Source organism: Podarcis pityusensis (genome assembly GCF_964106645.2).
Source record: "Podarcis pityusensis genome assembly, chromosome: 1".
In the NCBI taxonomy this organism is placed as follows: Eukaryota; Metazoa; Chordata; class Lepidosauria; order Squamata; family Lacertidae; genus Podarcis; species Podarcis pityusensis.
The window spans coordinates 125,418,230-125,434,568 of record NC_138028.1 but is presented as its reverse complement, the minus strand read 5'-3'; the positions used below and the strand labels follow the sequence as shown (position 1 = coordinate 125,434,568).

At 44.6% G+C, this 16,339-nt stretch overlaps 1 protein-coding gene across 5 annotated transcripts in view; it reads left to right on the top strand.

Moving 5' to 3' along the window:
* MYO1B (myosin IB) overlaps positions 1–16,339 on the top strand; it is a 158,769-nt gene that overhangs the window by 49,462 nt on the left and 92,968 nt on the right. For all 5 annotated transcript variants that reach the window (XM_081023491.1, XM_081023490.1, XM_081023493.1 and 2 more), the window contains one exon: positions 11,213–11,328. In XM_081023491.1, coding sequence (XP_080879617.1) covers positions 11,213–11,328 — 116 coding nt within the window. The remainder of the gene's footprint in view (positions 1–11,212; positions 11,329–16,339) is intronic.

Below are 16,339 nucleotides of genomic sequence, written 5' to 3'. Positions count from 1 at the left end.
AATGAATGTTAGAATGATGTTGGATAGAAATTAAGTGGTTTCCACCTGTAATGCTTTAAGGGAATATGAAAAATGGGTTGTTAATAGGTAAAAATCTAACGTTACTATTTTAAGACCAAAGATTAGGATAAACAAAGAGGGTAAGGATTTGCTGAACCAACAAATTGAATTGGAATACAAAAAAGGGAGGTATGAGGAGGTCCGGGAAACAAGCTAAGGAAAAACAAGTAATGGAAAAATTGAGTGGTTTTTAATCATTTTTATTTTGTATTCTGTATTTTTTCTTTTTTTTCCTTTATTTTCCTTTTTTTCATTTTTATATTGTAACATTTGGAAAATCTCAATAAATATCTTATATATATATAAAAAAGAGAATAGTTGTTACTGGCACCAAGGTAGAAACGGAGAGCAGCTGTGAGTCTCAAGGTAAACTACCTTGAGTGGTAACCGTAGAATGAGTCACAGGCAAAATTGTTCTTAATTTTCTTTACTCGAAAGGCAGGCTGTCTATCCCGTAAGTGCTGGGTTGCATAAATCACATATACCTGTCTACCTTTGCCAGTTTAGATTCTATATTCTGCCCTTGACACAGCCTGGCCCTTCAATTGGCCATGATTCCTGTGTTAATGAAAGTATCTAATCCTCCCGATAGAACCAATAATGATGCAATGCAGAATTACATTCTCTCCCTTTTTGGCCCGAGGAATAGAGTTAATGCATTTTTGTATTTATGGTTTCCTGGAATAAAAGAGGGGCAGGCACTTCCCCTCCTGCCTCTCCTTGTCAGTCTTCAACGGCCAAGTAAATTTCCTTTCAGGTCTATTGATCCAGTGCAGTGAGTTCTTTAAGAGCAGGGAAGAGCGCCATCTCTTCTGTTCCACCCCACCCTCTCAGTCGCTGCCTCGCCATTTACTGCCTTTGACTTGGATCCAAGAACTGGCATGCTGCCTTCAACTAACTAGGGGAGAGATGAATAGGTGTGTAAAACAGCTCTCTTTTAGAAGGTGCAATGAAATGTGCTATGGCAGCGTCTGATTTTCAGCCCATTAACAGATCTGTAAGCTATAGTGTCTAGATCAGGGGTGGGGAATCGGTGGTTCCCCAGATCTTGCACTGCAACTTGCATCATTCCTGACAACTGGACATCCTGGCTGGGGAACATGGAATATAGGGTGAGATTCAGCAAAGTTGTTGCGTGCGCAGAATAAGGTCCACAACAGGATTCCCACCAGTCTTCTCCCCTTGGGCGCCCTATAAATCTGCTCTGGAGGCTTTGGAAAACCCCAGAACATGCTTAGGGAGGCACAGGGCCAAGCAAAAGGAAAAAGTCCTGCTATGTAAGTGGACTTCATTCATTGCCCACACCCCCCACTTAGTGCAACAATGAATTCCTCCCATAGCGTCCAATAGCATCTGGAGGGCATCAGACACTACGAATCAACTAGTTGGTTGATTGGACTGCCTTAGTGATGCAAATACTCTTGATTGTCCTCAACTCTTAGTGCTACCAGACTTATTAAAAGGCCTTTTGATATATTACAGTTTAATTTCAGTATCTGACTTAACTTCTTCTGTGCTTGTGGCTGTTGTAAATGGCAGCAGTTATTATTAAAAGGATTTCTATACAGTGGTACCTCGGGTTACATATGCTTAAGGTTACATAAGCTTCAGGTTACAGACTCCGTTAACCCAGAAATAGTGCTTCAGGTTAAGAACTTTGCTTCAGGATGAGAACAGAAATCGTGCAGCAGCGGCACAGCGGCAGCAGGAGGCCCCATTAGCTAAAGTGGTGCTTCAGGTTAAGAACAGTTTCAGGTTAAGTATGGACCCCCGGAACAAATTACCGTATTTTTCTCTCTATAACACGCACCTAACCATAACACGCACATTGTTTTTAGAGGAGGAAAACAAGGGGAAAAAAATTCTGAATGAAACAGTGGATGTATCATTTTTGTGCTTCATGCTGTGGCCACAGACATGTGATCTGATGGTGAATTTGGGGTGACCCAATGCAAAAATCCTGAGAATCCCTGTGGATCTGTGCTTTGTAACCACATTTTTGCACCATTGTGGCCCCAGGCAACAGTGGGTGCGTGATTTTTTTGGTGCAGGCTATAGCCATGGACATGCTATGTGATCTGATGGTGAATTTGGGGTGACCCAATGCAAAAATCCTGAGGATCCATGTGGATCCATGCTTTGTAACCACATTTTTGCACCATTGCAGCCCCAGGCAACAGTGGGTGCGTGATTTTTTTGGTGCAGGCTGTAGCCATGGACATGTAATGTGATCTGATGGTGAATTTGGGCTGACCCAATGCAAAGATTCTGAGGATCCATATGGATCCGTGCTTTGTAACCACGTTTTAAGTGGGGAGGGAAGGAAAAACACAGTTTTCCCCCACCCACCCGAGCCAGCCCTCTCTCTCTCTCTCTCTCTCTCTCCCCCCCCACCTGCATGTTTTCCGGCTGCCTGCGAGTCCCTAGAAAGCATTAGAGCACGGAGAGGAATTAGAAGGAAGGACGCGATCCTTTCCTTTCTCCTCTGCTTGCCTGGAGGGCAGGGGATTTCCCTGCTCTTTGTTCCATTTGAGCAAACACAGGAACGAAACAGAAGAGGGTGGGCAGTAAGACCCTGAGGCAGAATGCAGGAAAGCAGCAGCTTCCTTTCTTCAGGCTTCCCTCCTCCGTGACGCGCGATTTGATTTTTGCCTGATTTTTGCCCCTGCACTCGCGCCAGTCGGCTCCAGGGACCACACATTCGCTCAGTAACACGCACAGACATTTCCCCTTACTTTTTAGGAGAAAAAATCTGCGTGTTATAGAGAGAAAAATATGGTAAGTACTTAACCCAAGGTACCACTGTACTGCTTTTCATTTGGAGAAGAAATGCCATGCGATTTTGCAAACACATAAAAGCCAACAGGAAAGCAATAAGGAAAACCAAAATGTGGGATAGCTCAGTGGGTAGAACATGATGCTCTTAATCTGAGGGTCATGGGTTTGAGCCCCACATTAGGCAAAAGATTCCTGCATTGCAGGGGGGGGGGTGGACGAGATGAGCCTTGTAGTCCCTTAAAGGTAAAGGTAAAAGGACCCCTGACCAATAGGTCCAGTTGTGGCAGACTCTGGGGTTGCGGCGCTCATCTCGCTTTACTGGCCAAGGGAGCCGGCGTACAGCTTCTGGGTCATGTGGCCAGCATTACTAAGCCGCTTCTGGCGAACCAAAGCAGCGCACGGAAACGCCGTTTACCTTCCCGCCGGAGCGGTACCTATTTATCTACTTGCACTTTGACATGCTTTCGAACTGCTAGGTTGGCAGGAGCTGGGAGAACAACGGGAGCTCACCCCGTCGCGGGGATTCGAACCGCCGACCTTCTGATCGGCAAGTCTTAGGCTCTGTGGTTTAACCCACAGCGCCACCCGCGTCCCTGTAGCAACTCTACCATTCTATGATTCCAATATGGGATACCTGTAAAGTAGTAATATAGGGAGAGCTGATAAAGAAGACAGCTTATATAAGAAAGAAAAGGAAACAAGGAATATATTTATTAGAACAACAAATAAGAGAACTTGAGAGAGAAAATTTAGAAACTTGTGCTTCAGAAATCTGTAAACAATTACTCCTGGCTTGAAAACAAGAACGGAAAAAAGGCAAATATGTGGCAAGACCATTGAGATTAAAAACAAAAACAAAAAACCCCCGAACAAATAAAAAGATATTTGAGAAACCGAACAAAGCTGATAAACTTCTGCCCCATATGTTGAAGAAGGAAGAGATAAATAAATAGCCTTATAAACCCCCCCCCACCAGACAAGAATGGGCTGTAACACCCATTGTTTGGAATTTGAGAAATTTAATAGAACATAATATAAAATAGGGAGTTTTTTATCGACTGAGATTAATAGATTCTTAAACTCTTTAAAATTGTCTAAACTAGAAGAAGAGGATGTAAGGAAACTGAATGCACCAGTTGAAATGGAGGAAGTAAAAGCTGCTCTAAAAGGACTTTCAGGAATGGATGGACTTGTACCATAATTTTATTTTATTTTAAACAAAAATTCCTGATGGAGCAGCTTTGATACACTAAACTCTATGATTAATTCAATAAAAATGTCTAAAAACATGCCAAGAACCTGGGAGAATGCCAAAGTAGTACTTGTTTTTAAAGAAAACCTCTTAAAACTTCATTGTATAGTTCTTTGTCATTGTTCAATTACGATGTAAAGTTATGGACCTAACCGTTCAAATAGAAGAATTGAAAGAGAACAACCAGACTTTCTAAAAGACAGAAGAGTGACACAGTGTAATAAAAACAAATAAAAAGAACCAGGAGCATTTCTTTTTATGGATGATGGAAAAGCTTTTGACCATATTGAATGTCTGTCTGTATTTAATAATAATAATAATAATAATAATAATAATAATAATAATAATAATAATATATTTATAGCCCACCCATCTGACTGGGTTTCCCCAGCCACTCTGCACAGCTCCCAACAGAATATTAAAAACACAATCAAACATCAAACATTAAAAACTTCCCTAAACAGGGCTGCCTTCTGATGTCTTCTAAAAGTCAGATGGGAAGGTTTTCCACAGGGCGGGTGCCACTACCGAGAAGGCCCTCTGCCTGGTTCCCTGTAACTTCACTTCTTGCAGTGAGGGAACCACCAGAAGGCCCTCGGAGCTGGACCTCAGTGTCCGGGCTGAACGATGGGGTTGGAGGCGCAATTTTAGAAACTCAGATATATAAGCTAGGCACCAAATGGCCCCTTAAACCTGGCTTATAGTCACCCCAATGGAACATCTGTTCACCAGTTGGTTAAACTAGATGACTCTTGGGAACCCCTTCCAGCGCTACAGTTTTTCGATTCTATGATCTTAATTACATTGCTTGACTGTAGCTCTCTCTCTTATGACAATTCACTTGTCCCAGTGTGCGAGAAGGAAAAACACGCATGATGGAAATGGCATTACCTATGGACTAAGTCGGAGGTTTTTAGACTGTGGTTGCCAACCTGGCTGCCCAGAAATCTCCACATATGCACAACTGGATCTGCACCAATAACAAAGTTTTGGGAATTTGGGGAATTTTGAACACTGAACCCACAAAGAGAGTTCACCGTTCAAAATGCCTCTAGCTGCTCCTTCCCAGATCCTGGAGCCTTGTAAGAAAGGGGAAACAGTATCCACTCCTTCAGCTGCCTCTCTGCTCCAAATTGCAGCGTCCTGAGACTGTTTATAATTTTTTTCGAGTCAGGGCTTTGTTACCCACATTTGCATATAATGTATAATTTGCCCCTGAGGTGATAGCTAGGTGTGGGTTAGAAGCTATGGTTAAATCCGTTATAGTTCAAAGCAAGAAGTATAAATGGAAGGTTTGTCATTTTGGTGTCTTTTTTGGAGGGTTAATTACATAACCAGGTTACAAATATTCCAGGGTGGGGAAGCAATAGCATTTTTAAAAATACTCTTTCTTTTCTCCCTAGCAAGGCTTACAAGCTCTGCTGAGCAGGTCATTTAGCCTCTAAACATAGGTACCAGGGCACACATGTATATTAAAGAACACTGGAAGGGACGTTGCGGGACAGTGAAGACTTTATAAAGACTATGTGCTCTTTGAGCAAAGGAAGGAAATGCTCCTAAATACTTACAGAACCGGGTTCTGAAATTAGTTACGTTTTTGTTCGTATGGTTTTTTCAGGGCCGCTTTGCAGGACTTGGGTATCCAGTTGCGGCCCCAAATTACAGACCTGAAGGATGTGCTTAGAAAATCGAACAAAATTGGCTCTTGACCAGGAGCCTACTGAATGTTGGACTCCCCTTCGATTATTTCATGTGGCGTTGGAACATTTCGGGACTTGTTCTGCCTGAGGTGTTGGTGAATATGGGACTCCTTTAATTTAGACTGAAGCCAACTGTGGCCTTATCAGCAAAGTTTATATGGGCTTATATTATTTCTCCATCTCTTTGGTTTAATATTAGTGTTTCCAATTCTTTGCAAGCTAATGCCCAGGTTCTGGCACATACATAAAAGCCAGCACACACATCAAAAAGCCTATTTATTGGATGCAATAAAAGTGCTGCTGCTTTGACTGTGGGCAATAACCACAGGGCTATGCAAATGTCATTTTAAAGCATGCTGTGGCAGCATGACATTTGGGTCACCGCTAATCAAATTTCCCCTCTTGCACCCTGGTTTCAAAGATTGGTTAAAGTGGGCTTGCCAATCTGTTCCCAGGGGAATCTGGTTAGTGTCTTGTGTTGCCCCTGCTGGACTTCAGCAATCTTGCTTTCTTCATGAGGTTTGGAACTATCTTATCTTAGGATAATGATAGTCATGATAATGAATAGTCTGTGGTGCAGCTAGGCCAAAATCTAGGGGTCTGCAGCCCAGGGGTCCCCTAATGACTACATAGAGAGCAGCAGGAGGTGGAGACAGTGACAAACATGCCTCAGGTCTGTACCTGGCCCAGCACCAGCAAGCTGGGCGGCTGCTGGTCTCCACAATATGCTTTTTTCCAATATGCCTTGAAATCATTTTATAATTGGTGGTGGCCTGCCAGGCACATACATCTTCATTTTATTACTTTCATTTTACTGTTTTATTATCGTTTTCTACCACAAAATGGTTCTTATTTCCTGGTTTTAACACCAGGACAGCAGAAGCAAGTTCTGCTTTATTTCTGTAGTCATAATGGTGCTGGGATTTAAGCAGAGGTGGATTTAGAGCAGCATGGCCGGTTCCTCCAATAGGGCACCTTCCTGCCTCCTTCCCAAAGCCTAGTAAGTGCTGGGCTTTGGGAAGGAGGTGTGAGGGCTCTGACAGGGTCACAGAGTCCTCCTGCCTTCTTCCCCCAATAATAATATAATAATTTATAATAATAATAATTTATTATTTATACCCCGCCGATCCGGCTGAGTTTCCCCAACCACTATGGGCGGCTCCCAACAGATTAAAAACAGAATAAAACATTGAACATTACAAACTTCAGGTGTCTTCTAAAAGTCAGATAGTTGTTTATTTCCTTGACATCTGATGGGAGGGCATTCCACAGGGCGGGCGCCACTACCGAGAAGGCCCTCTGCCTGGTTCCCTGTAACTTCGCTTCTCACAGTGAGGGAACTGCCAGAACGCCTTCGGAACTGGTCCTCAGTATCTGGGCAGAACGATGGGGGTGGAGACGCGCCTTTAGGTATACTGGGCCGAGGCCGTTTAGGGTTTTAAAGGTCAGCACCAACACTTTGAATTGTGCTCAGAAACGTACTGGGAGCCAATTCAGGTCTTTCAGGACCGGTGTTATATGGTCTCGGCAGCCGCTCCCAGTCACTAGTCTAGCTGCCACATTCTGGATTAGTTGTAGTTTCTGGGTCACCTTCAAAGGTAGCCCCACATGGAGCGTATTGCAGTAGTCCAAGTGGGAGATAACCAGAGCATGCACCACTCTGGTGAGACAGTCTGCGGGCAGGTAGGGTCTCAGCCTGCGTACCAGATGGAGCTGGTAGACAGTTGCCCTGGACACAGAATTGACCTGTGCCTCCATGGACACCCTTGAGTCCAAAATGACTCCCAGGCTGCACACCTGCTCCTTCAAGGGCACAGTTACCCCATTTAGGACCAGGGAGTCCTCCAAACCCGCCTGTCCCCTGTCCCCCCAAAACAGCACTTCTCTCTTGTCAGGATTCAACCTCAATCTGTTAGCCGCCATCCATCCTCCAACCGCCTTCAACTTGGTGAATGAGGATGGAAGGCTCTAGGATCTTGCCAGAGTCTCACACCTCTTCCTCAAAGACCAGCACCCTCCCTTACCCAGCTTTGCGAAGGTGGTGCAAGGGGTGTGTGTGTGTGTGTGTGTGTGTGTGTGTTAAATTTTGGCCTTTGCACAGGGTGCAATATACTCAAAGTCCACCCCTGATTTATGTAGGATCACCATATTTCAAAAAGTGAAAATTCAGACACCAAATATGAGAATGTGCATGGGCACCACTTTTTGGGTGCATGTTTTGCTTCAAGATATCTGGATAGTAGCGGCAGTTGTAAAGCATGCAGTGGTGGAAGGGTGGGGAGAAACGTCCATTGCGTTCTTCACAATTGAAGTAATAAGCATGGCCTGATGAGACCATTGAGTTCAGGGTCAACAATCGCCCAGCTGCACCACACCACTGTGTGTGCTACAGTGAATGGCTTTTTCTATCGGAGGTTTTAATGGACTTTCGTTGCAGAAATTGTTTGAGCATGATCCAGGGCATTCTGCCATATTTTAGAATGTGTGAACTTTTTTGAGATGAGAGCGTCTGGTAAGAAATAACTAGTATTAATGAATAGGGGAGGCAGAATTTTTAGAAACTCTGGAACGATAGGTTGCTAAGGGACTCCAGAGTTTTTACTGAGCATGCATGTATATGCTGTGTTGATTTTGGAAGAACACTTTGTGTGCTTTCACAAGGAAGATCCATGTAGTATTCATACTGCAAACCTCCCAAAAAGGCCACTTCTGATTTTACTTCTGGGGCAGAGTAGCTACTGTAATACAACTTCTTGCTATTTTCCTGTTTCTTTTTTTCACCTCTTGCCAGTTCAAGGTGCCTTTAGACCGAGAGCAACCAAGAGTGTCCACTGGTACTTATTGCCTCCAGAGCAGAATAACATTCTATTTCAGGATAATCTCTTTTTGCTTCTTTGGGTCAGTGCCTCACAAGCCCTTGTGGGCCCAGTTCATTATTGTATTATGTCACACAGTGATGGGATGAGTGGGAACTGGATCTGTCTACCTGTTGGCTTGTGTTTGTTTTGGATCTCAGCGGCTCAAATAATGAGCAGATCCATGGCTTTGCAATGGTTTTAGTGGTGGCGGGTGGCGCTGTGGGTAAAACCTCAGCGCCTAGGACTTGCCGATCGTATGGTCGGCGGTTCGAATCCCCGCGGCGGGGTGAGCTCCCGTCGTTCGGTCCCAGCTCCTGCCCACCTAGCAGTTCGAAAGCACCCTTAAGTGCAAGTAGATAAATAGGTACCGCTTTATAGCAGGAAGGTAAACGGCGTTTCCGTGTGCTGCGCTGGTGCTGGCTCGCCAGAGCAGCTTCGTCACGCTGGCCACGTGACCCGGAAGTGTCTTCGGACAGCGCTGGCCCCCGGCCTCTTAAGCGAGATGGGAGCACAACCCCAGAGTCGGTCACGACTGGCCTGTACGGGCAGGGGTACCTTTACCTTTACCTTTAACACATGTTAGGGGACGTGGGTGGCGTGGTGGGTTAAACCACAGAGCCTAGGACTTGCCGATCAGAAGGTTGGCGGTTCGAATCCCTGTGACGGGGTGAGCTCCTGTTGCTCGGTCGCTGCTCCTGCCAACCTAGCAGTTCAAAAGCACGTCAAAGTGCAAGTAGATAAATAGGTACCGCTCCAGCGGGAAGGTTAACGGTGTTTCCGTGTGCTGCTCTGGTTTGCCAGAAGCGGCTTAGTCATGCTGGCCACATGACCCGGGAACTGTACGCCGGCTCCCTCGGCCAATAAAGCAAGATGAGCGCCGCAACCCCAGAGTCGGTCACAACTGGACCTAATGGTCAGGCGTCCCTTTACCTTTTTAACACATGTTAGAACTTATGTAACATGGCAACAGCCAGATTCCATCCATCAGTCTTAGCGAAGTGTGTGTGTGTGTGTGTGTGTGTGTGAAAACTATTAAAGCCCAGATAAGCCAAATTGTGGCCCAGGCTTACACAAACTTCTGTGGCAAAGCAGAGAGAGGAATTCAGATCACTGTCTTCCTGTGCTTTGATCACGAGACCAGTCCTTTGGGGCTGCAGTTCCAAAATAGTAGCAGTATAAGAACTCGCAGCAAGCCGTAGATATTCTAATCCCTTCAATGCTGTGGCATTTTCTTCCCCCTGCCCATAGGAGTTCTGTTTTCATCGCTGGAATGCAATTGCACTCATTCCATGCTCAAGGAATTAAGTCATTTATATCTGGACTTGTTTATACTGGAGTCCTGATGGGAAGGAAGGTTTTGTGTGGGAAAATTCTCTTTCCCTGGTGTTCCGCCCCCCCCCCCCATCTCTTCCCATTACTGGGACTGTAACACAGTTAACTTTGGAGTGAATCTGTAGGTGACTAAATTAGTGTAAAGAGTTCTTTCCGAGTCGTACTGAACCCAAAGCAGTGACTTCTTGACATACTTCAGCTTCAACAAGAGAACATAGATGTGCCCCTGACTAGGCGTTGTTCTTTGACCTCTTGAATAAAATGGGTTATTTTAGGATGTGGTATACTGGATTTGGAGCACACTGGTGAACAGCTGGTTCCTCACTCTCAGAATATCAGAGCAGCTTACAAAAAAGAAAAATAGCACCCCCAGTTCTCCTCAGACGACAACCTTTTGTATCTTGCTTAATTTCCCCTTATGTTGCCTGAAGAAGATTCCAACCCCACCCCCCCGCCAAAGAATTTGAATTCAAATATGCAATGCTTTTGTGCGGTACTTGTTTGAGAATTTCCCCCTCAGTTTCTTGAGACCTTTGCTGATTATATGGTATCAAATCACAGTTCATCTGTCTTCACTTCCAGCTGTATTTTCCTCTTGCCATTCAGTAATAAGAGATGAAGTCATCCTGCTTTTTGAGCATTTGTACAATATGAACGTGACGTTTTGCCAAATCGCTCTTCAATATTACTAAATATGAAGGGCTCCTCACCCCCCTTTGGGATTTACATCCTTTTAAATGGAGCAAGAGAGCCTTTAGGGTAGGTTATAGCATAATGCTTCTCACTTTGCACAGGCCTAAACAAATCCAAAAACATTCTTCACAGAATCACAGATTTATAGAGTTGGAAGGAACCATAGGGGCCATCTAGTCCAACCCTCTGCAGTGCATGAATATTTCACCCAGCGTATGACTCCAACCCACGACCCTGATATTAAGAGTGCTATCCTCTACTGACTTGCTGGTTTTGTGTTCTTAAAGGCAAAATAATATTTCATGATAAATTCATCAAGTTAATCCTGTATTTCACTTTACTTTTTAGAATTAAAGCTGGGTGGTTGTTTTTTAATTTGGCCAGTTTTGAAATTTCCTTCGTATTTGGGGAGTTCAGATGATAATTGTTCCAATGCAAATGATAAGGTAGAGAGAGGTAAGCATTCCTTAATGTGTTTTGTAAGTTAAATTGTCACATCAGCTGTTAAAACTCCACTCTGCATTCTTTCTTTTCGGCAGACTTACATCGGTAGTGTGGTGATATCGATAAATCCATACAGATTGCTCCCTATTTATTCCCCAGAAAAAGTGGAAGAATACAGAAACAGAAACTTCTATGAACTCAGACCTCACATGTAAGTATGTAAAAAGTTTCAGGTTCTTCTTCTTCTTCAAGAAATGCAGTTTATAGATGGGAACAGCTGTTTCCTGCAAGTCACAGAATGTGTTTGATCCATCGTGCCTTTGATTAGCTCTAAGTTTATTCACAGAATTTTTTGTTCCAAGGGAAGAAATCTGGGTATTTTATTCACTGATTGTGATGGAAGTTGGTCTTACAGATGACATTGCTTTCTAGTTATATCTTAGGCCAGAATTAGATGACACAGCAGATGCCTGGTGGCCACTGAAAATAGGAGCCCTGTGTTTTGCGCTCTCTCCTACTCTTCCTGCCTTCAGTAACTAGACCTGACTGGGAGGCAGGGAGGGAGAGGAAGTGGCTGGAGGAGTATTTGCAAATGAATGGATGGACATGGAAAAGTTGAAAGGTTAACCTTACAAGGCAAGCTGGGTTAGGACTACCTGCTTGCTGAAATGGTAGACATGTCGCATGTAATGTTAAGTCAAGCCTCCACGTTCCTCCCCTGGTCCTCCTGCTGTTGCCATGCTAATTCTGGCTAAGCTGTGGTCTGGCTTAGCACTACCTCTGAATCTCCACGAATCATGTGCTGGGAGCCAAGAACAAATCTTGGTTGAAACTCGTGGCTTATCAGGAATGAGACAAACTATGAGCCCAACTTTGGAGGTCAAATGCGAAGCCAGACCGTGACTTAGCCCTGGGAGGTATGTCATCAGCAGGATTGGGGAAGAAGAGCTGCAACCACAATCTTCAGTTTTGTTATTTGTGCTAAGCCGCGGTTTACAAATGGAGATTCCTAACTCAGTTTGTTTTGTAATGTTAACTGGTTCAAAGTGCATTTCTTCCTTTGGCCAGGGATGTGGGCCCTCTGTCCTTCATCACTCCCTTCTTTTCCTTCTTCCTGTCACAATTTTAGTTGCGCCTTCTATTTATAAAAAACTTCCTGTCACCTCGCTTTCGCCCTTGCTCTGTATCAAGAAAGTTCCATGATTAAATGTTCTGATCTCTGCAAACCGAAACCTTGCAAATTGAGATTGGGTATATGTAATTCCAAATTGAGAATAGGGCTTTGCATATATATCCCTGCTTTTTCAACAAGGGGCACATGGTTCACCCTCCTCCTCAGTTAATCCCTACAACGACCCTGTGAGATAGGCTAAGAGGCTGTGACCGGCCTGAGATCACTTGAGCTTCATGACTGAGTGGGGATTTGAACCCTGATCTCCCAGGTCCTAGTCCAACACTCTACCACTACACCACACTGACTTCCTAGAGTACTTCTGCTATGGGGGCAGCTATATAAATTAATTGTTTGATGTGTTGAGGGTTTTTTCTTTAAAAATGAAGCTGTATAGAAATGATGATGATGACGATGATGATAAATTCCATGGCAAAAAAAGGTGTCTAGACCTTCCATTGTCGCTACTGTAGCCTAGGCTTAAGGTGCCATTTGGCAATTCCCATATTTTTGGCTCTATAAGACGCAGCAGACCACAAGACGCACCTAGGTTTTGGAGGAGGAAAACAAGAAAAAAAATATTCTGAATCTCAGAAGCCAGAACAGCAAGAGGGATCGCTGCGCAGTGAAAGCAGCAATCCCTCTTGCTGTTCTGTCTGTGATAGCTGTGCAGCCTGCATTCGCTCCATAGGACGCACACACATTTCCCCTTACTTTTTAGGAGGGAAAAAGTGAGTCTTATAGAGCAAATGCCTCTGAATTTCTAACTGCTCCCAATTCCCTCAGCTAGGAGTTGGTGGGAGTTGCAGCTGAGGAAGAACTCTGTTCTAAGGTTTACTTGTACTCAGATTCTCAGTCTGGTCCTTTTTGGAAGAAATGAGGGATTTGTTCTTTATCCATCACCCCACTCCTTTTGTTGCTTTTGCCTTCTCAGAAAACCGCTGAAATTGTTTAGTTCTGTGCGACAGGAGAGGATGTCTGGTATAGGAATAATCATGGCAATAGCCTGAGCCATCTCTGCATTCTAGGCACTCCCCAGTGTATCAACAGCATCTGCAGATGTATCACTAGGAAAATCCCCAAGAGATAACAGGAATCTGTGTTTGCCAAGGAGGCCATGAAATCCTGATGTCTACCAAGCGAATAAGTATTGGCATCCAATGTCAAAGCTCCGCATGGAAGCCTCAAGCCCCGCCTCTGAGACCACCTTAACTACCGCTGCGATTTTGCCGGAGGGCAAAGAAAAAACTTTTGCTGGTGTGCTTTTTGTGGTTCTGGCCCACTTCTGCCTGATCTCACTTTGAGCAGCGAGGGAAGAATGTGCTGAGGAAGCAGGAAGGCAAATGTCAGGCTAAGAGGTCATGGGATGTGCAGTTCTGTATCACTGGAGAACAAATTAAAGACAGGCATCAGGAAAACAAAAACTTAAATAACAGTTCCTTCCAACTTAAGCTGATTCCCTCTTATCTGGTATTCATGTGCCGCTTATTAGTACATATGCGTACCCTCCAACATTTCTCTGATGAAAATAGGGACATCCTATTCATTCATCATCATCATCATCATCATCATCATCATACCCCCGCCCATCTGACTGGGTTGCCCCAGCCAATCGGGCGCCTTCCAACATAATAAGAGCATTATAAAACATTAAACATTTAAAAGCTTCCCCATTCAAGGCTGCCTTCAGGTGTCTTCTAAAGGTTGTACAGTGGTACCTCAGGTTACATACGCTTCAGGTTACAGACTCCACTAACCCAGAAATATTACCTCGGGTTAAGAACTTTGCTTCAGGATGAGAACAGAAATCGTGCAGTGGCGGCACTGCGGCAGTGGGAGGCCCCATTAGCTAAAGTGGTACCTCAGGTTAAGAACAGTTTCAGGTTAAGAACGGACCTCCAGAACGAATTAAGTACTTAACCCGAGGTACCACTGTATAGGTACTTATCTCCCTGGCATCTGTTGTGAGGGTATTCCCTATACAGGACTGCCTTCAGGTTCTATAGATACTTATCTCCTTGCCTCAGGCGTCACATAACTCCATACTCACCAACATTTCTTCGACGAAAAATAGGAACGTCCTAAGGATAGCTCTGGGACGCGGGTGGCGCTGCGGGTTAAACCACAGAGCCTAGGACTTGCCGATCAGAAGGTCAGCGGTTTGAATCCCCGCGACGGGGTGAGCTCCCGTTGCTCGGTCCCTGCTCCTGCCAACCTAGCAGTTCAAAAGCGCTTCAAAGTGCAAGTAGTTAAATAGGTACTGCTCCAGTGGGAAGGTAAACGGCGTTTCCGTGTGCTGCTCTGGTTCCCCAGAAGCGGCTTAGTCATGCTGGCCACATGACCCGGAAGCTGTATGCTGGCTCCCTCGGCCAATAAAGCGAGATGAGCGCCGCAACCCCAGAGTCATCCGCGACTGGACCTAATGGTCCCTTTACCTTTTAAAGGATAGCTCAGCTGGTAGACCATGAGACTCTTCATCTCAGGGTCGTGGGTTCAAAACCCACAATGGGCAAAAGATTCCTGCATTGCAGGGGGTTGGACTAGATGACCCTCATGGTCTCTTCCAACTCTACAATTCTATGATTAGGACATTCTGGGATCAAATCTGAAACTGGGATAGCTTCTGCAAATCTGGGACTGTCCCTGGAAAATAGGGACACTTGGAGGGTCTGCATATGGCTTGAGTACATGCATAACAGATATATGTGGCAAGGTAAGAAAAATGTGTCTTATGAGGACAGGCAAAGCACTGTCTCTTTTTGTTGACATTTTAAAAGCACCATTAGCTACTAAATTAACCACATTTCTGGGTCCAAATGATGGATGCCGCCACCCTGTACTTGCCTTCTCTGTTCTACGTTAATGGCAGATATTAGAGACACTACTTAAATGTGTGTGTGTATATAAGCAAAATAAATAGTTGTTTATTGTGCCCCCTCCCCTTGGGGTGGCAGTTTTGAGGGGAGAAGAGCGAAACCACCTAAGTTTCCCGTAGCAGTATAGCCGGCCATGTGGTTATATATGGCTCCTCTTGCAGGGTTGTGCTTGGAAACTTATTACAGTTGCAGCCTAATTTTAAGTCTTACCAAGAATTGATACTTTTTGAAGCCATCAGGGTTCCAGTAAAACAAAAGTGAAAAGTAGACTCAGGCAAGGTAGGGTGGTCTCAAAAGGCCACTGAGTGTCCTTTAACCTGATAATGATGTGCTGTTTAGCTTTCCTGGTTTCAGTATTGAACTGTTATTGAACAGTATTATGTACACTGAGATGTTAGGCCTTTTTGTGGCAGATATACCGTATTTTTCGCTCTATAAGACGCACCAGACCACAAGACTCACCTAGTTTTTGGAGGAGGAAAACAAGAAAAAAAAATTCTGAATCTCAGAAGCCAGAACAGCAAGAGGGATTGCTGCGCAGTGAAAGCAGCAATCCCTCTTGCTGTTATGGCTTCTGGGATAGCCATGCAGCCTGCATTCGCTCCATAAGATGCACACACATTTCCCCTTACTTTTTAGGAGGGAAAAAGTGAGTCTTATAGAGCAAAAAATACGGTAATTCATGCATCTGAGCTGGAGCCTTGCAGGGGCGGGGGGGATCATATACCATCCATTAAAAAATGGGGAAGAAAGCTTGGATGAATGGTTTTAAAATGTGTGCATAGCTATCTTTTTATAGAACTCCCACCTATTTTGAATACATAATTCTCTCTGTGTGGTGTGTGTTCACATCAATCCCTGTGGAACTGGGTGGTGGTTTGAAAGTGTCCAGAAGGCATGGAGAATTCTGCTAACTTTTTCTAAAAGGAAGTTGCATTTTCCCCCAGATTAGTGTGTAGGGGGTTGTGGAATTCACTGTGCAGCTATGCCTTCCCTCGGGCCACTCAGATCTATGTGGATGTTAACAGTGCGATGATGCAGATACTTTTGCATTCTCCCTGGCTGTGTGGAATTCGCCAGACATGCCCTGCAGCAAACTTCACCCCGAACTCCCAGACCCCATGAAAATGGTTGGGGGTTTCATCATACCCCTTAAACATTTTTGTCCTCCATAA